The sequence below is a fragment of the Catharus ustulatus genome, chromosome 15 (assembly GCF_009819885.2).
Source record: "Catharus ustulatus isolate bCatUst1 chromosome 15, bCatUst1.pri.v2, whole genome shotgun sequence".
Taxonomy (NCBI): Eukaryota; Metazoa; Chordata; class Aves; order Passeriformes; family Turdidae; genus Catharus; species Catharus ustulatus.
In genome coordinates, this window is record NC_046235.1 from 14,080,417 (window position 1) to 14,105,188 (window position 24,772).

The 24,772-nt window shown below is 42.8% G+C and overlaps 2 protein-coding genes across 4 annotated transcripts; one reads left to right on the forward strand and one right to left on the reverse strand.

The window, feature by feature from the left end:
* Positions 1 to 769: 769 nt before the first annotated feature.
* LOC117003473 (gem-associated protein 5-like) lies at positions 770 to 17,452 on the reverse strand. 3 transcript variants are annotated; one of them, XM_033073437.1, is made up of 28 exons: positions 17,246 to 17,452; positions 16,938 to 17,092; positions 16,249 to 16,430; positions 15,770 to 15,921; positions 15,445 to 15,573; positions 15,157 to 15,289; positions 14,619 to 14,778; positions 13,792 to 14,004; positions 13,073 to 13,158; positions 12,483 to 12,577; positions 11,752 to 11,888; positions 10,524 to 10,597; positions 9,946 to 10,127; positions 9,689 to 9,828; positions 9,108 to 9,279; positions 8,655 to 8,882; positions 8,054 to 8,167; positions 7,746 to 7,874; positions 7,343 to 7,438; positions 6,923 to 7,060; positions 6,421 to 6,568; positions 6,179 to 6,298; positions 5,145 to 5,355; positions 4,347 to 4,604; positions 3,549 to 3,711; positions 2,434 to 2,995; positions 1,912 to 2,008; positions 770 to 1,368 (listed from the first exon to the last, which is right to left on the reverse strand). In XM_033073437.1, exons 1-28 carry the CDS (start codon positions 17,439 to 17,441, stop codon positions 1,213 to 1,215), a joined length of 4,626 nt encoding a protein of 1,541 aa, XP_032929328.1. In that variant the 5' UTR covers positions 17,442 to 17,452; the 3' UTR covers positions 770 to 1,212. The 3 variants fall into 3 exon arrangements, with proteins under 3 accessions (XP_032929328.1, XP_032929327.1, XP_032929329.1); XM_033073436.1 differs by having other exon boundaries at positions 15,445 to 15,576; XM_033073438.1 differs by lacking the exon at positions 8,054 to 8,167 and having other exon boundaries at positions 15,445 to 15,576.
* A 108-nt stretch (positions 17,453 to 17,560) lies between these two features.
* LOC117003614 (39S ribosomal protein L22, mitochondrial-like) lies at positions 17,561 to 23,828 on the forward strand. The gene is made up of 7 exons (XM_033073624.2): positions 17,561 to 17,616; positions 18,058 to 18,103; positions 19,335 to 19,479; positions 20,618 to 20,683; positions 20,998 to 21,075; positions 21,916 to 21,985; positions 23,093 to 23,828. The coding sequence occupies exons 1-7, from the start codon at positions 17,589 to 17,591 to the stop codon at positions 23,302 to 23,304; spliced, it is 645 nt and encodes a 214-aa protein (XP_032929515.1). The 5' UTR covers positions 17,561 to 17,588; the 3' UTR covers positions 23,305 to 23,828.
* The last annotated feature ends 944 nt before the right edge of the window (positions 23,829 to 24,772 follow it).

Sequence of the window (24,772 nt, forward strand, 5' to 3'; positions counted from 1 at the left end):
GAGCTCATTGTACAGTAGCTGGGGAAGGCTGAGCTGAAGGGCTCTAGCAGAGTTGTATTCTCTCCCTGCTGCTCTCTCAGCACAGCTCAGTCTGGTGCAGATTCCTGAGCTGCAGGAATCCCTGAAAGGGACAAACGAGTGTGTGAAGTTTTGTGCTCCATCTGAACTCGCTGGTTCCTGCTGGAAGTGCAGGAAGGCAGTTTGGTTAAGCACTGGCTCCCCCTCCTGGTTTTCGGGTGCTTTGTACAGAATTTAGCAAATTCAAATTGGTGGCAACACTTCACTGGTTAAACACACCTACAGCACGATCTTGTTTCAGTCTAAGCCCTGGCTTTCACCTGCTGCTCTTGGAGCTGTTCTGAGGCTTTACTCAGCTCAAAGCAGGAAATCTCTCAGGATTAAGTTTGCATTTTGGCTGGAAGAATCTGCAACAGCTTTTAATCTAAAAAATCCATTGCTCCTGCTTTTAATTATTAAACAATAATCTTTACTGTACCTGAAACTTTTAAATTCATGATGCATTGACTTTTTTTTCTGCATTTAAAACCTTCTAACAATGACTTAGACAGATGCTGTGTTTACTAAGGCTTATGCCCCCCTGTGCTTTTCATAGAAGTTACTTTTCCTAACAAGACAGACAAAGCCTTTAGCTGTAAAATTGGTCAAAATACTGCATGTTCAATTCTGCCAAATCCAGGATTGGCTTTGGCACTTTCTAGAACAGCACCATTCTAGAGAACTTATTTCTATACATCAAATTAAACACCAATTCATGCTAGTAGAAGACTTTATTTAAAGGAGAGAAAATAAATTCACAATGCTGTTAAGAACAATACTGGCCTAAGGGTCAGATTGCTTACAGAAACCATTGATTTTCCTGAGGGCAGCTACTCTTCCTCTGCTGCAAGACTACACAGCACTCAAAACTTTCTCTTGCATTAAATAGCAAAATCTTTAATTAGCATAGTGTTCAACAAATAAAAAACTATACAAAAATCTGTTATAACAGTTCAAGCCCACACTCTACTGCTTTTCAGTTTTCTAACAGTCCCCTTAAGTATCAGTGGATGATTACAAGTGGATGTGTATAAACCTGGCATTTTGTATCAGTAACAGCCACAGCCATCAAAAGAAGCCTTCACTTGAAGAAAGAGCAGCCTTAGTGTTAAGCAGCTGGAGGCAGCTCACAGGAGACACTTTGGTCTCCAAATGTCACGTCAAGAAGCTCCTGCCAGCCTTTTTGTGAACAGCAGCATCACCATGTTTCCTAAGGAGAGCCAGAGCCTCTTCCTGCAGCTCAGGAGGACACTGGGATCCAAGGTGGAGGAGCACGAGGCAGCACTCCAGCACGTCAGGGAATGGGAAGACCTGCAAAAAAAGGAACATGAGGTGATGTCTACATTTTATTTTACACTTGTTCAACATAATCAGGCAGCTCTCTAAAGACACTGCTCTGTAGCACTCTCAAAACAGCCAGGAGTCAGATGCATTTTCTCTTCACATTTATCCAGGTTGTCCCCCTCTTGCCCAATCACCATGGTTACATGTTTTCAAATGTGTATATGTACTTTCTACAGTTCCTAATCTGTAAAGGCCATTTTATAGCTTAAATTATTTCATTGTTTGTATTTTTTTTCATACATAAGTAGCAAGGGATTACTCTTCAAATGCGTGGGATGATCAATACATGATATCTCATTGAGTTCTCCCACACAGGAGCTTTAGCTACACTTTGCAACTGCATGGGGAAAATTACACTTGAAAGAAAAATATCACCCTGATGCCATGTGTCAGTTCTCTCTCAAAACTGCCACAGGATCAGTGTTCCTTTCTGTATGAAAAGGATTCTGTGATGAAGTGGCCCTTGCAGAATGACTTTTCAGAACTGCAACAGCTCTTCTGAAAACTTACCTTTAAATTGTCTGGGAATTCAGCTAATTTCTGCTTTGCTTTCAGAAGCTGCTTTGTGAGCTCAGGGAGTGTAACTGGCTGCTTTGCTTCGTCTTTGCTGTCAAGAGAAGAGCAGGTGTCATGAGTAACTTTTGTTAGGTGAGTCTGTAGCCTCCCTCCTGGACAAGGAGCACAGGAGAGAACTGGCTGATCTAGCTTGTTCTTGTTAGTCCCAAACCAATGTTCAACAAAGAAGCAGAACTCTTAGATCATGCTTAGCCTTTTCATTATCCTCCCTTTTTCAAGCTGCCCAGTTTATTCACTGTACCAACACCTCATGCATCACAAAACTATTCAGCTGCACTGACTTTATGCACGTGCATAAAGTCCAGGGGAAATGCAAGATTTCTGAGCTGTATATTCAAATGTTCCTGGGTGATGGGCTGGAGATTAGAGGCAGTCTAGGCAAAACCAGAAATTTGCTGCACAAACATACAAAAACCCAACACTTTTCAACCCACTCATTCCTGTGCTGATTCTTACCAATTCATCTGGTTGCTGTCAGAGCATGGTTTGTCTGATTCAGTCTCTGAACTCTGTTCCAGGTTGCTTCCCTGGGTGTTTCCATCTGTGTTTTCCTGGAGATTGTTCCTCTGCTGCTGATGCTGGCGGATCATTTCTGCCAAAGTCTCCTGGACCTCAGCTATGTCTCTCTGGGTGTTCTGCAAGGCAGCCATCTCTTCTGAAAGGAGCACCTGGCAACCCTTCAGTTTTGACTGTCTGTCTACCACATCAACACAGTCAGTTCTTGAGTCACTCTGTGTCTCACACTTGGGAACTTCAGTTGTACTGCAGAAGTTTTCACCCATCTCAGTTGCAGTTTGAACCGTTTCCTCAGGGGATGGGTCACCTGAAATACAGCTCTTCTCAAGGGCTGTCTGCTCACTGGGACACAGCACAGCCTTCTGCAGGCCAAGGCAGTCTTTGGGTGGGTTCCACCACAGGTCATAGAGCAGTCTGTAAGCCATAAAACCCTCCAGACTCCTGCAGGCATCCATGCTCTGAGAGTTTGTGCTGTCCAGCTTGTCTCTAAGGTCATCACAGCCTAATAATGAGAAAAGGATTACAAATAGTTCCTTGAACTTTCCAAAGACAATGAGCAGATCTGGTAAATGAACCAGGAAACCCTGGAAACCCAAAACATCTTTGGTATCTTTGTGAACACAATACTCTGTTCTAGCTAAAATGTTCTCATCAGCTACAGCAGATTTCCTTGGTCTCAAGCTGCAAAACACGAGTCACATAATCACAAGCCACAGACTAAATGCACTGCATACCCTAAAGAGAATGGAGGACAAGTTGGAGTGTGTTGCTAGGAAATGAACACAACATTCTAATGTCTCCCATCTTTCTCATGGAAGAGAATTCACTCAGTTTCCTACATCACTCACTCATGTGACACAGCTGAGCTTCCTTCCACAGTCAGGAATTTTCATTGCCCAGTGGCCTTTGCACTAGCCAAACTCCACAAGTTTCCACAGATATGGCTATGTCTTGCTGCTTCCAAACATTATTTAGCCTAGGAACATTAATGGACACAGCTGTGCTGGCAGGAAAGAGCCCTGTCAGTGCCAGAAGAGACACAAGGACAGACTTACCCTCAGGAAGGACGATACTGCAAAGCTCCTGCATCAGAGTGAAATTCCCAGCATCAAAACTGCGAGTCACAGCTCCAAGGATACTTTTCACTGCCTCATCCCATGTACCCAAGTGACAGCTCAGGGCTGCAAGGGCCAGGTCATGGGAGATATGGAAAAGCACCTACAGGAAGCACCAGAGAGCAAGCACAGTTAATAGTTTTACTGCAAAGTATGAGTTTATGACAACTGTGGAAGAGCCCAAAAGCACATGACTTGATTTCAGTGACAATGCAATTTACACAATCTCCTTCGTGCAGGAGACAGAGCATTTCTACATCACCTGGAGCTGTAAAATCAGCCACTGTGCTTGCCTGTGTCTCAGTAAGCAGATGAGAAGTGGGAGCAGTGACTCACTGTGGTCACAGAGAAGAGCTGCAGGAGCACCAGTCTATGGACAGACCTTGCAAACTATTTTGACAACAAGCAGCCCTAAGAGTCCAATACAAACCCTGAATCAGTGCTGAGATTACTCAGCTCTGTCAATCACTCCCAGCCAGCACACCTCAGTGACCTCTGTGCTCACCCCCAACACCCTATGCCAGTTCTTACCCTGCACAGATACAAAAGCAGAAACAACTGGTGGCTACACAAAGCTGTCCCAGCTGCTGATCACCTCTCCCAGACTAAAACCCCATCCTGCAGCAGGGTGCAGACAAAAGGTCCCTGGGAATGGCTGCTGCAACACTACAGAGTGGCTGGGTTTACTGCCTGTGCCCAAGCAAGGATTTGTGCCTGCACAGACCAAAATCCATTTACCTGCTTTGGGTGTGTGTTGCTGGTTGAAGGAGGATGCTCAATCCTGCGAAGCTGCTCCTGTGCACTTGTGGCTTGTTCAGTGGTGTCCATGCCCAGCACATTCTGCCACACTTCTGTCACCATGTCAAAAAAGGAGGCTTCTCTGTTCAGCTCCCAGCTGTGGTAACAGGGGGGCACAGGGCTCTTTCTCTCACAGGGATTCCTTTCACTGAGGCACCTGCAGAGCAGCTCATTCAGGCAGAAAACAAGTCTTTGTCCCTTTAATAAGGAGAGGAAAAAAAAAGCACTGAGCTGTTGCAACAAGAAAAGCAATCCCTTGCTGACCACAGCAGGTAAGAGTGGTTTAAGAACATCATGCCTGGTAGCAGCTTCTTGGTGACAGAGCCTAAGGAAGTCAGGGGAAACCTCAGAACAAGCCAAGGTAGCCACCTGCTTCTCAGTCCACAAAAACATTTCAAATTTAAGCCTCCAGCAGCTGCACTTCCAGTTGGTTCATTTGTTCCTTTAATGTAAACAGCAAATACTTAACTTCTTTCTTCTCATGATTGGTACTACACTTAAAACAAGAATCCCACTTTCCTCTACAACTTCCCATACAACAACAAGCACAGAGTCTATGTACCTCCCCACCATGATCATTCCACAGTCATTCCAATATACTCCTACAAAAATATTTTGAGGCAAAACCAGCCCAAAGGACCACTTATGGACTATTAACATATGGGAAATGATGCCAAGTTATGTCAGTCTGGAGAGAGACAACACTGAAGAAGGTGGAAAGGAAAGGACCAGACTCACAAATAAAGTTTTATGCTGCTGAAGGACTTCCTGAGCTCCCACCCAGTTCCTGGATAACAGCAGGTCTTGAGCACATCTCAAAGACAAAGTTGCTGACAACTCCTCCTCCCCAGATATCAGAGCAAGCTCGGCAGCAGTTTTAAGAGATGTCACATCCCCCTTTTTTGACAACACTTTAACTGCATCATAGGGTGAGGAAGCTCCCAAATAACTGAAAAAGATAAAAGAAAAACAAGTTGATTGGTACTAAAATAGTTTTTAAATTGTATTGCAACACAGTAGCACAAATATGCAAATGAAGATGACCCTGGACTTTCCACAGGTTCTCAGAGCACTCAGCACTTTTTCTTATCAAAGTTTACTACAGACATATGGTGAACAATCTGATACAGAGCCACAAAGGGAAGTTACACAGCCTTAAAGTCAGGACTGAAATCTCTGGTGGTCTGCACACCACACATGGGTTAGTTGAGCAATAAAACTAAACAGATTCAGGAGACAAAGGGTATATGCAGCTGTTTGTCCCTACTGCACTTCTCTGGGTTTCATGCAAACCCTTTCACAAGTGTGACACCCACAAAAATGCCAGAATGAAATCAGTACCAAGCAGAAGACACCACTCCAGCCAAAATATTTCAAGGGGCATTAGTAATTTTGGTAGTCATGAAGTTAACACTCCAGTTGGAGCAGGATAACCCAATGACCAGGATATCAGCTAAGGCTTCAAGATGAACTGCTGTACTGCATGTTTCCAGTGGAAAGGTTGGAAATCTCACACAGTCTTTTTGTAGACAACCTAATCTTAGTCTTGCCAGCCTAGTTTTCAAACACTTCCAGGAATTTCTGTGAAAAGAGATGGCTCTACTGTAATATGGCATTTGGACTTTCTGCTCTGAACTGCTCTCTGGAGCTTCACTTCCCACCTACACTGGAGGAAATTTAGTGAGATCAGGCTCAGAAAGCACCTTAGACAATGACCAAACCAGTTAACAGATTTCAACCAATACAAACCCAAGAATCTTCTTTACACTCACCATTTGGCAGCCATGGCATAATGGCCATCCTTCTCTAGCAGAGCTGCCCAGCTGGTGTAGAGATCCTTCAGAACTGGATCTTCAGGGCGCAGCCTGGCCTTGGCCATCACAATTGCTTCCCTAATGCACAAGGGAAAACAGACAGAAAAGTTAATCTGTGTGCAAAGAGTGAACCAAAATGCTCAGTCTACCCCACAAAAAAAAAACCCAAGATGAAGTGCTAAACATAAATATAGAGCAACCTGTAAAAGTTGTTCACTTTCAGGAGCTCGATAGCCTCATAGACTTTATGGATGGACAGGAGATGGGAGGCAGCCTTCACATACTGCTCCTGAAAACACAGCTGCTTGGCAAAGGCTTCCACTGTCCAAACCCAGGCCTGGTAGCCAACTGCAAAAGAGAAGGCAACACCATTGGAGGCAGTTTTATAACTGGAAGAATTCTTGTGAGACACCACCACTGGTTTCTTCAATATGTACCTCTGCCCTGCCCCAGGTTGGCTTCTATTTCTTAACCATCCTAACACAAGTCAGTGAAGTGGGGCAAAACTAAGGCTTGAACATGACTGCAGGACTTCACTGCCAGTAAAATAACTTAAAAGCATATTTAAACCAGCAGCAAGCTGTAAGGACTGCTAATCTTATCACAAAGAACTAATTCCTGAGTTTTTGTCCAGAACCACCAGAATGAGGGGACCTTTGGCAGCCAACTCCATGAGTTTATGTGGTGCTAGAGCAAACATACCCATGGGTGACATGGCTACCAGCTGGTCTGTCAGCTCCCCCCTCTCAGCAGCTGCCTGGAGGACACCCTTCATGTCTCCTTTCCACAGCATGAGCTGCTGGAAGAGCTCTGCATGCCCATTCTCCAAGTGGTGTTTTCCTGTTGGAAGCAAACACAATTCCCATCAGCTTGAGTGCAACAGCATCATTTGTCATAGTAAAGTAGCTTGGCAAAAGGGAAATCATTCAGGCTTAAGATAAGGCACGTCTGCATCTGAAATATGTAAAAACTACCTGGGAAAAAGATAGATATTCTTCTCACACAGTGCTGCATTCAATTCTAGACTGTAATCCACAGTAAAGAAAACTCAAGCATTTTTCCCAATTTGTTTTCTACTTGAATACAACACTACAGTGCACATATTTTCTTTATGCCACTTACCCTCCATATCAATCATCTTGTGCAGAGAATCCCTGTCTGTGAACAGCCCCAAGTGGATGCAATCCTTGAGGTCAGGGGACACATCTTCATTATTATCTAAACCAGAGAAGAATGAATATTTAGTATTTAACACAAAACTGGGAACTGGAATGTGCCAAATCACTGAACCACTGTACACTACTCAAGTGGTGGCAAATACTTCTGTCTTCTACTTTCTTTCCTGTACAGCAGATTTATTAATTTGGTCAACACTCAGATCTAAGTCTGATATCACACCAAGTCACACTCTTTGATAAAGGTGAAGATTTAAAAAAATAATGTCCTGTGGTTTAAGTCAAGTCCCTGCACACTTGAGTACTTGAGAGCACCTACCCTCTAAGTATTCTAAATTTTGTACTGATACCTTTAGTTTTCAGACATGCAGCCAGCCTCAGGCAGTCCTGATGCATCTCTTCTTTTGATCTGTGATCCATTAGTGTGCTGAAGGGCAGAATAGAACGAGGCTTCCTCTTCTTCAGAGAGGCATCAGGAGCTGAAAAATCAGACACATTTTAGTCACTGCTGCTGCAGTTACAGCAGAACTCAATTTATTTCAAAAGCACTCTTTTCTTTCTCTGGCACTTATTTGGTGTCAATTAGGAAGGGAAGCTGCAGTCAAACAAGTCTCTGCCTTGATACAGGAGTGTTAAAAATCCCTGAAAACATACTAACTTGGTCTCTCTTTAGGTGATTCCTTTTTCACAGGAGCAGCTTTCTGGGTCACAGAAGGCTTTGGCAAGCTGAATGAAGAATAATCACATGCAGATGAAGATGTATCCCTGGACACTGTGGAGTCAAGTGATTTAAAAAAAGGAAAAGCAGTGAATGGAAATGCACACAGAATAATTCACACGTTCACATTCTGTTATATTAATTTTGAAATACAGAAACCAAGCTTTGCTTTGCCATAGAACTTAACAGCTTTTTATGGAAAGGAAATATCAAGAAAACAGCAAACTGTCAGAAGACTAAATGAGATGTCAAGAGACACCAATGAAGACCCATCAGTATTACTAGATTCATCAATGCTGACCAAAAATGGCATTGTTTCAAGCCAAACACAGTAGCTCTGCTCATGAGGCCAGACAATTATCTAAAGACAATTAGCCCCAAACTAGTTTAGAAAATTATAAAAGGCATTCCAAAGCCTTTTTCCTTCAAGTGGACAATTTCAATTCAAAACCATACAATGAGAAAATCTGCATTAAACTTGGTGATGTTCAGAGGGCTGAACAGTCTGGGAAACTGGGAACTAAGATGATTCGATTATTACCAGTCACAGAGACTTTATCAGCCAACTCTGCCTCCTGAGCTTCTTTTTCTCCTTCGTGGTCTGACACTCCATTTTCCTCCAGCAGCATTTCCTTCATGCTGTCATCTCCATTCATGGTATCATTTGCATCCTGCTTGCCTGGACTCTTGCCTGCAGGCTTTTTCTTCTTCTTGGCTTTGACTTTTGGCTGTATACTTCTTTTCTTCTCTAATTCTATACTCTTTTTGCCTGTAAAAATGCAAATTTTAGTGTATTAACTAGCCCTATCTCAGGATCAACATTTAGTTCCCAAATAAGGCCACTCAATTTCAACCTAGTCACAGTTTATTCCTGAACAGAAAGAGGCAGATTTGGAATTCAGCACAAGAACTTGCATCATTTCAACATAGCAGCTTTCCATTTCTCAGCTCCAACATCACCTTCAGGAAAGATCTTCTGCTTGAACACACTCACCCTGAGGAGGCCGTGTGTGCTCCTGCTTGGAGATGTGCCATTTGTGAACAGAAAAATCATCTGCCCCTGTATAAACACAGTCTGAATCCACTGGTGACCACTGGACACTCAGCAGGCGGCCCTGGTGCCCTCGGTAGTTGCAGAGTGGCTCTTCCTTCATCACATCCCACACCTTGGCAACAAGAAAGAAATCCAATTACTCAGAAAGTCACTTCTTCACCCATTACTCTGTATTTTCTCATAATTTGCACAGGTAGGAACTTCTCTGTTGGGATTTTGCAGGGGTATTTCAAACACCAACATGCAAATGGAGAAAATGCAGGGCTTCCTTTGTTTGCATTGATAGAGCTGCACAACATCTTTCTTTTCTAAGGATCCAAAAGTGCTAATATGAAAACCTTAATGACTGGATTCACAAATCACAAGAAAATCTGCATATCAGGTATCCAGAATCAGCAGATTGTTACCAGAGGTAAACTTGCAGTACTTCAAAATTTTATTTCACAGAAACAGGTTTTGCTTTTTGATCAGCTGTGGAATGGATTATTTGAAATACAATTCTGAGGTGCTTTGGACAATACCTGTGCAGTGCCATCATAGCAAGCAGACACCAATCTCCCCTCGTGGTGGGGGCTCCAAGAAAGACTTGTGATTTTAGCTGTGTGCCCAGCCAGAGTTCGAAAAGGATCTGTTATTGTCAAAGGATTTTCTGAAGAGTTCTCTGAAAGAAAAAACAAAAATTATTAAGTATGGCCAGAAAGACAAAACAGAAATAAACAGAAACAGATCAACAGAGATAAAAAGGCCAAGATTTGGAATATAATCTGCAAGCTGTTACCTACAACATTCTTCAGATTATGCACATAAATGGTGGCATTGATGGAGCCTGAGGCTATCAGGTAACTCAGCTCTGGCTGGGTCCCATGCTCATGGTGCCAACGAATGGCATTGATCAGTTTGTGATGCTGCTGGATAGTGCAGAGCAACTTCAAGTTTGGTGCCTGAAATATTTCAATTGAGCTGAAATATAAGAACAACAGTGTAAGAATTTCAGTAGTTGATGAAAATGGGAACATTTTTGTTATCTTGCATGAGCAGAATTGGAGCACGTGAATTAGAGTAACTGAGTTTGTGCCTTCTGGATTCAACTCAAACCCTGGTTTCACTGGTCAGCAAAAGTGCATTTCAACCATGGAGTGGATTCTTGAAATAGAATTTAATGTGATAATGAGGATCCTCCATGCCAAGAGCAGATACAACAAATAACAGCAGGGAATGCTCTGTTATCATCATTCCAATAAATCAGCAGTGAAAGAACAGAGACAAACCAGGGCAACAAAAAGTACTTTTGCTTCACCACAGTGACTGCAGTGAAGATCAGCACAGACACCACCTTAACCCACAAGTGGGACATACCCATCCTCATTGCCAAGAGCCAGGAGTTTGCCATCTGGTTTCCAGCTGACCTCTGTACGTGCAGGCAGCTTGTGCTGCAGAAAGAAGACACAATTATTGCCAAAACCTCCCAAATCTCTCTCACATACATTCAGCACAGCAAGGCTGGCAACTGGACAGAGTTACAATAAAGTCTGCAAAATGAAAAGTCATTTGAGTGCCCATTGCTTTTGTAGCAGTGACATAAACCTGAGCAATTAAGACTGAAATAACTGATGCAAGAACCAATAACTGCTTTTTATCCTTGTCTAATTCTGAGAAGTATTTTGAAGTTTTGTCTGGATTCCAGTAGAACCTTGATGTTTCACAACCTTACACTCCTTGGAAAGCAGCAGACATTGCAAGCAAATTCTTTCACACTTCAAAAGAAACCAAAGTTTACTTTTACTTATCCCTACGCATTTGAATTCAGACAAAAGCTACTTACAATTTACAATTTAGATGCCTAAATACAATAAATTCAATGCCTCTGACATTACTCTTAACTCGAGGAAGAAGCTAAAACCCAGCTGATACAAATCAATACCCTTGGACTGACTCCACCTGACTTAAAAGAACTGAAGATCCAACCCACTTCACTTATTTTGTACTTTCAACTAAGAAATGACTGATCACACTTGAGAAGATACTCAGTGATCAACAACCACTCTGCACTGGCTGCAGCATAAATGAAAACAGCCTCCTGAAAAATCGACTGTTTTTAATGAAAAGTTTGTTTTAAAAAATTCATGGTTGAAGCAAGGGAACTAAAGGAATTGAGGTAAGTAGCTCATGCATGCCCATCATGTGGTATAAGCCAGGATATAATTCAGGATATCATTTCAAGTGCTTTGAAACTGGAAATCTCCTACTATTTTAAACAGCTACACACAGTTTTAAACCCAAACTCTACCCCCATTTACCTTTCCTAAGTAAATCACAGTGTAGAAAGTTAAGTAACTGATACCAGTAAAAGATGTACCATGTTGACACCAGGAGAAAAAAACCCCAACCCTCTTCAGACACAAATACATAAACTCTTTAAATAGTTTGATTCATTGTCACTGAAGTTGATCAGTAGAGACTGAGGAGTTCAAGTCTTTTGTTACAGATATATCAACAAGGTAAAATCAGAAACTTAACTACAAGGCCATGGAAACTCTGGTGTAGTTACTACAAATCTATAAAACCCTCTCAAATGCATACTCACTTTGATTGAATTGGTGTCTCTGATGACTTTGTTGATGTCATTTGCTTCTCCATTAAGCTTCCAGGGATTGTGCTGAAAGACAATTCCTTCTCCAGCACAACTATATAAAGTTACAGAGGGCTGTTCACTTTCTTCTCCTACCAAAAGAGAAAATGAGATAATTACTCTCTATTCTTCATCAGTCTTCACAGAATCTCTCCCACTATAAATCAAAGCATTATTTCAAAAGGCAATATACATCCTTCAATTGCCTGTGGTCCAGCAGCAGGAAATTCTCACAGTACAACTCTCTAAAAAGGAGCTCTCATTTCTATCAACAGATCCCTTGCAGCACAATCATTTTAAACAGTAAAATTCCCTTTCAATTTTGGTTCTTAAAAGAAAATAATCCAAGTTGTGTAAGAAGGGCTAAAGCTCTAACAGCAGAAACTCTGGAACCTGTATTTGATTTGATGCAATTGCTGCAGGAAGCCTGTGAATTTCCTGGTCTCTAATACCCTGAAGAAAGCCCAGAGGTGTGGAGCACTACTCAAACCTATCTCCTGAAGGTACCAGAATTCACAAACTACAAGAGTTTGTTCCTCAAGCAGAACACATTCTTAGCTGCTCCAAAGGATTGCCACCAAGCAAATGGGGCTCCTTCCCCTAAGAAGGGAGGCAGTAGCAGCTTCATGGCATCTGTGTGCTCTGCATGGACATTCCACTTTGTCACAAGGTGCTGGAAGACTCACCAGAAATCAGAGGAGGAGTTGGAGGGCCCCAGGCTAATGTGTACACTGTCTTCTTGTGGTAAGTGCTGGAGATCTGAGGTGGCTTATTCTTAGCACTGGGTAGGAAGATAAGGAAGCAGGGGCAGCCAGATTTCAGCAAATGGAAACGAAAAAAAGATAAAATCAAAGCAACATACTTGAGACACCAGGTGTTCTAACATTCTAAAGCCATGGCTCAACCAAGCTTTCTTTAACATCTGCTGTAGAACAGTGCTAAAATGGTAACATAATTGTCCTGGTGACCTTCCCCCTCCTTGCTGCTCCTCCTTCCCTGAAAATGTCTTTCTGGGTAAAGTCTTCCTGAACTGATGTCCTCCCACAATGATCTCTGGTCGTGCAATTTTAAGTTGACCCTAAAGTAAGTTCACCTTAGAAGCTCACAGGCATAATGCAAATGAAAAAACACACTGAAATTCCAACTATTTGACTAATTTTAACTTAATCTCACTCATCTAACAGCAAAGGTATCCCTCAGGAAAGAGCACACCACCCCTGAATGGTAACACACCAGCAGGATCTGACACTGATGAATTTTAAAACTACTTTTTTACCTGCTGGACAAAGTGTCAAATATGCCAACTTTTCCATCATCTGTTCCAAAAGCCAAGGAGCCTTCCTTAGTTGGATGCCAGGATAACTGCAAGAAAAATATAGAGAGGCACACAATGACCTAAGTTACAAATTCCTTATTGCTAAATAATAAACAAAAGGAAAATGCTGAAACTGATGAGCAAGTCCACCCTTCCACCACAGCGACATGATTTGATCACTCTGCTCTGAGCATCAAAGGCTTCCCCCTTCCAGTTATGATGGGATAAGATGCAAGGGACTAAACCATTGAAATGCTACTTGATAGCTACATTTTAAAACAGAAATAGCTGCAGTAGCTTTTGACCAACCAGTGGTTAAACCCTGTGTTGGCTGTATTGGTTTTTGGTATCTGTCAAACTTCCTAGCAGAGCAAAGGCAACCATGGATGAAGAAAGGAAGAATCATGAAGGAGGATAAAAGTGAAAAAGTAACATAACAGCCAGCTGGACTTCAGCTTATTTCCACTAGATGTAAATGCAACCTTCTAGGATTGTAAATAGGTCCAAAAACTTTTTGCCAGATTCTAAAATGGATTGTATACAGAAAGAATCGAGTGTAACATAATAACTTTAGTTAGGACAAATCTTCAGAATGAAATAGAGAGAAAACCATACTTGAAAAAATTTAAGTGAAAAGAAGAGAAAAGGGGAGAAAAAAAAGGAATCCAAAGCACACTTACTGCTGTAACCTTGGACTTTATGCTCTGCCAGAAGGTTTTAACATCATAAATGTTGTTGACAGACAAAGTGTTCCACACTCGGATCATGCTGTCCCCAACCCCGATGGCGAGGCAGCCTGTGTCCACAGGGGAGAAGGCAAGGCTGTAGACAAATCCTCCAAGGGAGGGCATGGTCCAGCTGCAATCCAGAGTTGACAGATCCCAGCATTTCACCTGAAGAATATTTAAGGAACAAGGAATGGTTAAATACAGAGTGACTGACAGGACAAGAAGAAACAAGGCAGAAGTGAAATGAAGAATCAAAAGGTCAAAATGCAAGATGTGATCAGCATCCAGAGGATTCCATGTCACAGACAGAGCTGCAGTAGCTGCAAGATTGGAATGGACATATGAATATATTTTACTAAGTTTCTCTTCCAATTTCAAAACAGGAAACACTCTGCTGCCTGTAAAATGATTGAAAAGAAAACCCAATTTAAAAATAGATGCGTTAGTTTAATTAGTTTATAATTAAATTATTTTAAGCAGGAAAACAAGGCCTTTTAAAAGTGAAACAGAGGAAAAGCAGTGGAAAATACCTTTCGTTAAAGGCTTACTATTCAAGTCCAGAGTATCATAAGCATTCACTCCACCATGCTAAGAGGTTGAACTTATCAACTAACAGAAATATACACAAACTGTGCTCAGAACAAATGTTAGTAAGTGATGTTATAAAATGCTAAAATAAACCCACTTCAAGAGAAAAACTGTGGCCTGAAAGGGTAAGTCTCGCTCAGTCAAATGGCAGGGTAGAGGCATTCCTATGCTAATTTTTAAATGGTTCTTACATCTCTGTCCATTGAAATGGAAAAAAGGAGCTCTCTGTCTTGGTGCTTCACAAAACTGAGATTGAACACAATTCTGGAGTGGTTTTGTCCTTCTGAAGATCCCAGAAGAGTCCACTTGCGTTTGCCAGGCTGGGTCAAATTCCAAAGGAGCAGTTCTCCTCTGCAAAATTGAAATTTATTTTAATTTTTCCCTTCAGAACAACACAGGCCCTGTACAGACTATATGACAAATAAACTGCAAGTCAGGAGTACTGGAGTTCTGCAGACATCCAGTGCCTGTACAAAGCTACACACACAAACTCCACCTGAAAACTGACATTTTTTCCCAGCAGATGAGCAAAACTACAATTAGTGCTATTAGTCAACATCCAATTAGATTATGGGACAAATAGCAATTTTCTCAACATCTGAACTCTAACTCTAAGCCTGTTTTCTCCTGTTACACTGGAAAGGAAGGAAGAAGGGGTGTCTTTTCTACTCAGCACTTCCTTCAGCAGGAACAAAGGAATGAGCAGCTGCTGCTGAGTGCCCCACTCACCCAAAGCCACTGGACACAATCTCGGTGGGGTGGCCAGCAGGCCAGTGCACAGTGAGCCAGATTCTCTCCTTGACCGCAGGATCCACGGCTCCACCTCTTCTCTTGGTGGGTGGCAGCTTCAGAGTCATCACACCTGCACAACCAGGAGGCATCACTGCACCTCATATTCTCAAACAGACACAGGAGTCCTGTGACTCTGCAGCTTTAATGGCATTATCCATGCTTTTAGCACACAAAGGCTGCAGTTCAAGAGCTATTCACCCCTTGTTGCTGTTATCTCTTACTTACTCCTGCCTCTGGTACAGCTCCATATTCTTATGGTTTGATCCTTGCTTCCAGAGGCCAGGTAACAACCCTTCTTCGAGGCTGTGTCCTGTGTCAGCTCCCCATTTGGAACCTTGCATTCTTCTGGAGGAGCTGCTGAATACCATTGAAATCAGGTTATTAAACATTAAATTTCAAAGCTTCATAAAAATTACATTGATTTGTATCAGAATATATTTTATTGAACTTATCAGTTGCTTAGCAAGTTACCAACCCCCTGTTAAAAATTCAGTCCTCTAGAAGGACATTTACATGAACTAAAAACTACTCCACAAAGTGTTAATCATACCCTGGAGCTCATCCTGCCAAGCAGGTAACCTTTCTTCCCCAGGCACAGGGCACCAGGCCAGACAATGGATTTCATCCTCATGGCCTCTCAGCCGGTGCACAACTTCTCTCTTCCTGCTGATATCAATTATCACCACCATGCCATCCTTGTAGCTGAAAGCAGAGATTTAAATTAATCAAGTGATTCTTGGATGCTTGGGGAATAATATCCAAGGTGATTTACCAACTTCTTTCAGGGTCATTATCACCCTATTACAGAGAAGCCAGCCAGGACCATTACACTTTTACAGATTGCTTTGCCTTTTTCAGGTTTACCAAACCTAAATGCTATTTTTAATTTTTTACTCCAAAACGAAAAGAACAGCCACCAAGACCTCTTAAAAATTAGCTTTCAGCCATGTAGCAAAACCTCCCAATTACATTCTTGCAGAAGAAAAGTGGAAAACAAAACACGAGGAATATTAACTAATGAGCATTTACCCAATGGCCACGAGGTTTTCATGATGAGGAGAACAGGTGAGGCAGAAAACTGTCCGGGGCTCTGGGAAGAACTGCTGGCTGTCACTTCTGTTGTGCCAGTAACAAACAATGACACCTTTCTCATCACCAGACACAATCAGATCTTTCACTAGAGGTGACCAGTGCAGCGCTGAGATTGGATTCTGAGGAAAGAGCATTGGAAACGTTTAAAGCTGTTTTACTGGCATTTAACACAGAATAACAGGCAGGAAATAATCTGGCATTTAACACAGAATATCAGGCAGGAAATAATCTGGGAGCACTGCTCAGCATCACTTTGGTTTGTCCCAGGATGTCTCAATTCTTTCAGGCTTTGGAGGATGGATGGAATTACTGATGGGCAACACTAACAAACTATACATTTAGTCAGTCCTACGGGGCACAGCAACCTGCAGAAATCATTCCAGGTGAGCTGGGTTAAGCGGTAGTGAGTCCAAACCACGAGCACGCTGCTTCACTGCGGCTTTGATGACAACCAGCAGCTAATTATAATTACAGTGCTGGAACAGCGCTGCAGGCTAAGAACAAAGAGCCGGCCAGGAGCATCCAACGCTTAATTCCACCAGGTCTAAAATTCACTTTTGGGCACAGCAGCCTCACCGTGCTTTGTGTGACCCCCAAAACCCCGCAGCGCATCCCGCGAGTCCCACCTGGTGCAGGCTGTATTCCAGCACCGGCGACAGAGTCCCGCTGTCCCAGATTTTGACGCTCCCGTCGTCCGAGCTGCTGGCGCAGAGGCTGCTCTGCCCGGGGCAGTGGCAGAAGGCGAACCCGGAGATCCTGTCCGTGTGCCCGATGAGCTCCCCTGCCGCCACACCGAGCAATCGTCACGGGGCACCGCAGCCTTCCCCAACCTCCCGCACCCCCAAATCCCGCCTCCCCCGTGCCCTCCCTGGGCTCCCGGTGGCGGGGAGGCCCCGCAGCCCCCCCGTACAGCGAGGGGAGGTTGTGACGGTACCGTAAAACGTGGGCGCGGCGGCGGCGGACACATCCAGCAGGCAGACGCGGTGCCTCGCCGCGAAGCCGAAGAGGCGGCCATCGCTGCTGGCGTCGCTGCAGCGGCTGCTGTACCAGTTGGGGGAGGCGGGCAGCGCCCGCACCCCCATCCCCACCGCCGTTCCCGTTCCCGTCTCCATCCCCGTTCCCGCCGCCATCGCCCCGGGTCCCCCCGCGCCGCCCCACGTGCCCCAGGCGCTGCCGCCGAGCGCCGCGCGCGCCGCCGCAAACTGTCGCAAAGTGTCGCAAAGCGCGCCCCTGCCAGTGCGCCCGCCCGGGCGCTGCCGCAAAGCAAGGCCGGGAAGATGGCGGCGCGCTGGGCGCTGGGCGCGGGTGAGGCTGAGGGGACGCGGCGCTGGTCTGGGAGGGTCCTGCTTGAGAGGAGGATCATAGGGATGGGAAAGCTCTCGTATGAGGAAAGGTTGGGAGGACTGGAGAAGAGAGGCTTCGGGGTGACCAAGTTGTGGGATGATGTAGTGAGAGTATTTACAAGCGCCTGGAGTGACAGGACTGGCAGCGAGTAGGTTTACATTAGGTATTATGAAGATAATCTTTCCTGTGAGGGTGCTGAAGCTCTGGCACAGTGCCCAGAGAAGCTGTGGCTGCCCCATCCTTGGAAGTGTTCAAGGCTGGGTGGGGCTCGGAGCAACCTGGGATAGTGGAAGGCCCATGGCGAGGGGTGGGACTGGATGGTCTTCAAGGTCCCTTCCAACCCAAAGCATTCTGTGATTTTGTGATTCTGTTCATGCCTCGCTCATTTTCCCTTCCCTTCAGGTGCTGCCTGGGCGCGGGGTCTCCTCAGCTGGGCTCGGCCGGAGAGGTGAGTCTGGCTCTGGCACCCGTCCCCCAGCGCTCTGGGCGCTGGAACAGGCATTGCCCTGCTTGGCTACCTGGGGCTGGGGTCTGGAGTTGCCTGGCTTGGCCATCTCACCCAGCCCTGGAGCTGTAGGGAACAGCTCACTCTCTGCTCCTGTGGTGTCTTTCTTTGTATTCAGAGATTGTGCCATGATGGATGGAGGTGTCTCTCTCCTAATTTCTTTCTGTTAGACATCCATATTTTCTCTTGACTTCATAGTTCAGGTCACAGCAATGTGATATCTGTGCTGTCCCCAGTCCCTGCTTTCCTTAGTTGCTGAAGTTTCCCCTCATTCTGGAGGAATCCCATAGCTGTGCTGCAGGAACACTGGAACTGCCAGCTGTATCCCTGCAAATATCTGAAAAAATATCCCATGACATTGAAATATGTGTATTATGCTAATCTCTGCTTATGGAATGTCAACAGTGGTGTATAATGTCTTTTTGAAACCAATCAGCATGCCCTGTTTGCCTTTTTAAAGATGCTTTGCACAGGTTGGCAGCACACAAAAGGACATTCAAGGCTCAGTAAAACTCACAGGATTTGGTCTTGAACTCATCTGTTTCTTGCAGCCACCAGTGGCTGCACACTGCTGCTTTACCTGGGCAGCAGGGGGCAAAATGTAATTTGGTTTTTCAGAATATGAGGTGAGCAAACTACCTGAAAACTAAATTTCTTGCTGTCAGCAGTCTGGTTCTTGTATTGACTTGATTGTGTTTTGGAAGAAGTTTAGAACTACTATTTAGAGCAAATTCCATGATGTTTATAAACCTCTAATGCGCTGAGATACTCAGTCTCTTGGAAAACCAGAAATTTTCACTGCTAGATATGTTGTTGGTAAGAGTTAAATAAGTATGGAAAGTACCTTGGGAAGGGTATAAATAGTTTGTGTGAGTCCTGAACCCCACGAGAACATCAGAACAGAGGTGACTGTGACTCTGTCTGACAATCTGAGAACATTTAATGTGGAATCTCATACCAATATTCATGGTTTGTTTTAAGAAGGTTGAGTCTTCTTGCTGAATTAAAAAGCCCTTTCAGCATAAATTATAAAGGACTTTAATAGTTTGGTTTTTTGAGTACACAAATGGGCCAGTTCTCTTTTTCATGACTGCAAGTTCACAGTTTTCCAGATAAACTGGGCAAGGACAAAGAACTTGTGTTCAGCAGCTGAGGCTGTGGTCTTGTCTTGCAGGTGGCTGGCATCTGGTAGCCTTTTTCCTCTGTCATGCATCCACACAAGCACATCTCTGCAGAAAATTGGGAAAATTGGGAAGTGGGAGAAGAAGAACAGGATTGTTTACCCTCCCCAGCTGCCTGGAGAGCCTCGCAGACCAGCTGTAAGGATGCTTCTGTGAATGTCCTTACCTGAGAATGTCTAGCAATTTCTGAACAGAAGATTGCCACTGTCTGCACAGGGTGACTGCACAAGACATTAGTTTGAAAGCTTATTTGCTCATTATTTAGGATTTTACTCAGTTTGGCTATTTTGTAGAAGTTAATATCACTTGGAATGCTTTCCATCTCTAAATCATATTGGATCCTCGAGTTGCTTGCAGCTGATCACTTACTCAACATGTGGTTCAAAGCTGTAAGGGAGCCATCCTCTGTTTGTAGAAATCTGTGAAATATAAGGAGGTAAAAATTGCACCATCAAGATCTGATATTCTGGAACTCCAATTTTCTTCATTAGGAATTGACGTGTTGTGGCTTTTGTTAGACACATTGGTCAGTGTTGTAAAAGTGTTACATTTCAAAATGGGTTTTTTTAGGCATGTGTTTTGTGGGCCATGAGCATTTGTTGATTGCTCTTGTGAACATTGTGGCCTAGGACATAGATATCCCTGCTGTGGACTGTGCTGACTGGTGCAGTGTGTGTGAAAATGCAGCTATTGACAGACTGGTTTATTAAATCAGTGGTTTGCCTGTTTATCAAGAGTGCCATCTCTTTCAAATGTGTGTTGATAATATATTCTGCTGACTGGTGCTGGTCCCTGTTAGCAGTAATGTTAAATGGGTCTGTGGAGGCAGCTCTTTGTGCCAATCAAACTTGAAAGCCTCATCAGTTCTGAAGAGCTAATTAAGTTCATTCTAGTGATATTGTTTATTTGCTCTCCCACTAAGTGAAGTTGACAGCAAGGTAATATTTTTAAGGCTGAATGGGCATGTTAATCTTAGCTTCTAAAGTGGGGAGAATGAGTGGAAAAGATGGTGCTAAATCTTCTGATTACCCTTTTCAGGGACTTCTGCTTATAAACTAAGTGTCTTAAGGTTGTATTAAAATTTCTTGTGTGCCAGCACCTTTTTTTAGTGCTTTTAACTTTCAAATGTCAAACCTATGCCTGATGTGCTGTTCTCATAATAGGCAGAGCCATTCTTATTTTATTCCTAGTAAGAACATGGATTGTGGAGCAGACATGGATGCTCCATTCCTGTTTTCACAGCAAAATTACTCATCCTTCTTTGTTTTGCCCCTAGGAAATATATCACTGTCGGAGGGAAATAAAATACAGCAATGATAAGATGTGGTATCTGGCAAAACTGGTAAGCAAAGAGTACTTTGTACTGTGCTTGAGAGAATGCAACATTTAATTGCTGTATTTGTCTTAACAGCCTCATTCAATCACAGTTTAATCAGCATCTTTATAGCAGAGTCCTGGGGATGAGCATGGATCTGGACAGGGAATGGATGTTTATAGTTTGGTTTAGCTGTAAGGTATTGCATTGAAGAAAAGGTAATTAAGGAAATGACAGTATTTTTGTTTTTGTAATAGCAGTATAATTTAAGTAATATCTTCTGAATAAGAGAAAGGTAATATTTGTAAATGCAGAAGTTAATTTTAATACTTTGATTGCAGATAAAAGGAATGTCCATTGATCAGGCTCTTGCTCAGTTGGAATTCAGTGACAAAAAGGGAGCAAAGGTGATCAGAGAGGTAAATAGCAGTATTCTTTAGCACTCCTGGTTTCCAGAAAACTTTAAAATCAATACCTGTCACCAGAAGTTTGGAAGTTTTCTACTTCTGTGGGTTTTTGTGTTTCAAGTAAGCCTGTTGGGAGCACATTCTACCAACTTATTTTTGTGGCAGTCATGTAATGTTGTGACTTATGAATATGTTGGGATCACTTGTGCTGGCTGTTCTGATTTGTCATGGTGATGAATTCCACATGGGTGTCCTCTCTAGCAGTGCTTGGTGTTAAGTTCATGGTAAAAAGTGCAGAATCCTGGTCACTAATGGCTGCTACATCTGTGTGCTTTGGTTCTTAACCTGTAAGAGATGAAGGATATTATTAAGCAGAGGACTGAGTTCTCTAAAGGCACAAAAGCTTTGAATACACTGTAGTAGTTTGGATTCTCAAATTACTAATTTTCTTGGCTGAAGTGTTGATTTCTGGTATAATTTATATAATGTCCTGTATTAGCTGAAAATATTGAATCGACCAAGTTCATTCTGTCCACCTTGGAATTTATTTCTAGTCAGATGTCTAATTCCACAAAGGCCTCTGCATGGAAAGCTGACAAATACTGGTGGAAACCATGTTTTCCACTCCCTTTCCTCCCCAAAAATGTAATAAAATTGTCCTGAGGCTTTTTCATTCTATGCAAGGAACATTCTTATGTAAGAGATGCTTGTCTTTTAACAGTTTTTATATCTATAAAATACTTTTTCTATAACTGACTTGAACTTGCAACTCCTTTCATGTTATCTAGAGATAAGAAATAGCATTGCTTTAATTCCTCCTCAGTATTTCCATTTCTTTTCCTTTTGTTACAGGTTCTGTTAGAAGCACAGGAAATGGCTGTAAGAAATCACAATGTGGAATTCAAATCAAATTTACACATAGGTACATTTTTTAAATTTAGTGCATTAGAAAAATGTCATCCTACTCTATCCTACCCTATGAAAATGTGTTATATTTAATAAGATTTTGATGCTTTAAATCACCAGAAGTGAATAGAGGACAGTTTCTGCTAAACTTGACTTTACCTAAACATGAAAGGCACGTGTTTGCAGCATTTTTAAGATGGATGTATCCATCTGAGAGTGGAATTTCTGCTCTCTATTGAACAGAAGGTTCTGAAGAGGAAGATATTTGATACAAATATGAAAGATTGAACAACAAGAAGCAAACAGTTTCTGGTTTTTAATGTTGCTAGTCAGAGATGCTGGAAGCTTTGTGGCTGGTTCAACTTGATTTGCAGGAGCCAAGTTAAACTTCCATCAGTATAAAAGTACTGGGTAATGACAGTAAAATTCTTAATATAAAGATTTGTCTGTAGATGATTTGCAGGATAAACTTCTAATAACTAAAATGCTTTTCAGCCTAGAAAAATGTTAGAGAAATGTTTACTCTTAGGTGTTTTGAGGCCCAAAGAAAAAGAAAAATCCCATTTTGTCTAATAGGGGATAAATTTTACTAAACTGACCTCATAAGCTCTTAAAGTCACCTGGACTGTAGAGAGGTTTGATTAGAATTCTTTGGAGCCTTCCAGCCTCTGCCACAAGAAGGCTCAGCTGTGGTGCAGGACTGGGTGTGCAGATAATGAAATTCCTGTGACGAATGCAATAGAGGGAGAAAGGAGGGAAAATGAAGTCTGTAAGACTTTACAGGAATTCATGAGACAAACTACTGAAAGGCAGTGAAACAAATACCACCTTCAGAAGAGCTGTATAATCTAGCAAGTGCTCAGTGTGATTTGTCCTTCACCACATACTTATCTTCCTGAATTCACCTTTTTGGTGCTCCTGAAGAGCGTTAATGCAACTCACGGGTTCCTCTGTAGCAGTGATCTGCTAAATGTAACAGAAGAAAGATGGAGGGGAGAAGCCCAAGCAGAATTAACTTTCTGGAAGCAGCCATGAAAAATACCCTGGCAAGAGAGGTGTTTTATTGCAGCTGTAGCAGTTTGTTCTTGAGTGAATAATCTCTCTCCTCTCCTTTTCCCTTCAGCGGAGTCGCAGACAGGCAGGGGCCGCTACGTGAAGCGATTGCGGTGCCATGGCAAGGGCATGTTTGGCATGATGAAAATCAACAGGTGCCACTACTTTGTGAAGCTGGTGGAAGGTCCTCCTCCTCCCCCAGAGCCACCAAAGACTGGCTTTGACCAAGCAAAGGAATACGTGCAGCAGCTGCGAAACAGAACCCTTGTTCACACACTGTGACACTTCAGTGGCTGTATCGGTATCTCTTGTTGGGCACTGTAATTATGTAAAGGAATAATTAAAGTCATGAGTTAGTTATATCTTTGGTGCTGCAGGAGCTGGATGATGTGACACAGATCATGGGTTTTTTCTTATTTCTCAAGTCACAGGTATGGAAAAACCTTGGAGCAGCAGATGTTACTTTTTCTGAGTTACTTGGACCACAGCATTCGACCCTGGACTGTCAAATCTAAAACATCTGGTGCTGTTATAAAGCTTGGTGTCTCTGTAATGTATTGTGGGCCTTTCATTGTAAAACTGTCCTTGACAGTCATGTTGCAAGATCAAGCCTCAAACTAAAATTTGACATCTTAAAGTAGTTACAACATTGGAAAAAAACAAGTAGCAGTGCACAAAACCAAGTAACAACAATATTTCACAATATCAGACATCACTTTTGGGTTAATCTGGGCTGTAACAGCCTTTGTTGTGTGTCTTGGGCATTGTGTCTGGGAGTGGGAAATAAAGAAATGCTTGGAAGTTCAGGCTTTGGCAGTAGGTGGCAATATTTAGTTTGTCAGAGAGGAAGCATCAGTGAAAACTTCCACAATGGTCAAACTATTTTGGATTTTGCCCATGGCATTAATAATCTGATGCAGGCATGGAGTTCAGGCTGTTCTCTCTGGAAATTCATTGTGGGTAACAAGCAAAATATGGAGAAGAGCCTTTTTTTGGTGAAGAGTTTACTAATTCTGCATTGTCTGGAAACAAATTGCTTTTGTAACATTGAGGAAAGTGAAACACTCCATAGGTTTGATATGGAATGGCTTGTTGCATATACAAATCAAGCTTTCAGTTCTCTGAAAACAATCCCATTTTTATCATGACTTCTTTGAAGAGAAAAAGACTTGAGATTGATAGGGGGAATCTCATTTCACTCAGTCAGATTTTCAAATCAAGATGGCAAGAGTTGATGAACATTAACATAAAAACAGAATGAGCAGCTGTTTGTACATGCAAATGTCTAATATCCAGACCTTTCTTTTCCTTTCTGGGAACATTGGAGTGGGAGATAGATTGCTTACCTCATTTGGGTCTTTTTCCCTCAACAACTTGTAGTAGCTTTTCTTGCATATGTTTAGTTTGATCAGTGCTTGGATGATGGCAAAGGGACAGTTCCTGTAAGGAAACAAATTATATTTATTAAAAAGGTGATTTCTTTTGGCTACCAAAGAAAGGGTCTCATGATGTTCAAGAGTATTAAGGGCTGGTGAAGTTACACAAGAAGCACATTGAGAACTCAGTACCATTCATGGGGACCTATTTGCACTCTGGTTTGCTGCAGTGTACTTTCAAACACATTTCTTGCTGTAAAGCCACGATTTAGTAACTTGCCTGAAAGGTGTGTTCTGATAAAACTCTCTATCTCTGCAGTCCCTGATGTGTGTTTGAAGAACTGTTTCTGTTGTACTGTGATAAACAGCTGTGC

Bases quoted from the DNA above. Each gene is read 5' to 3' on its own strand.
- LOC117003473 (XM_033073436.1), bottom strand. From the start codon at position 17,441: ATGGCGGCGGGAACGGGGATGGAGACGGGAACGGGAACGGCGGTGGGG. The intron at 17,093-17,245 runs GTACCGTCACAA...GTGTGGCGGCAG, and splicing joins CGCCGCGCCCACGTTTTACG to GGGAGCTCATCGGGCACACG. The intron at 4,605-5,144 runs GTGAGTCTGGTC...TCCTTATTAAAG, and splicing joins AGCAGCATAAAACTTTATTT to GGACAAAGACTTGTTTTCTG.
- LOC117003614 (XM_033073624.2), top strand. From the start codon at position 17,589: ATGGCGGCGCGCTGGGCGCTGGGCGCGG. The intron at 17,617-18,057 runs GTGAGGCTGAGG...CCTTCCCTTCAG, and splicing joins GCGCTGGGCGCTGGGCGCGG to GTGCTGCCTGGGCGCGGGGT. The intron at 19,480-20,617 runs GTAAGGATGCTT...TTTTGCCCCTAG, and splicing joins GAGAGCCTCGCAGACCAGCT to GAAATATATCACTGTCGGAG.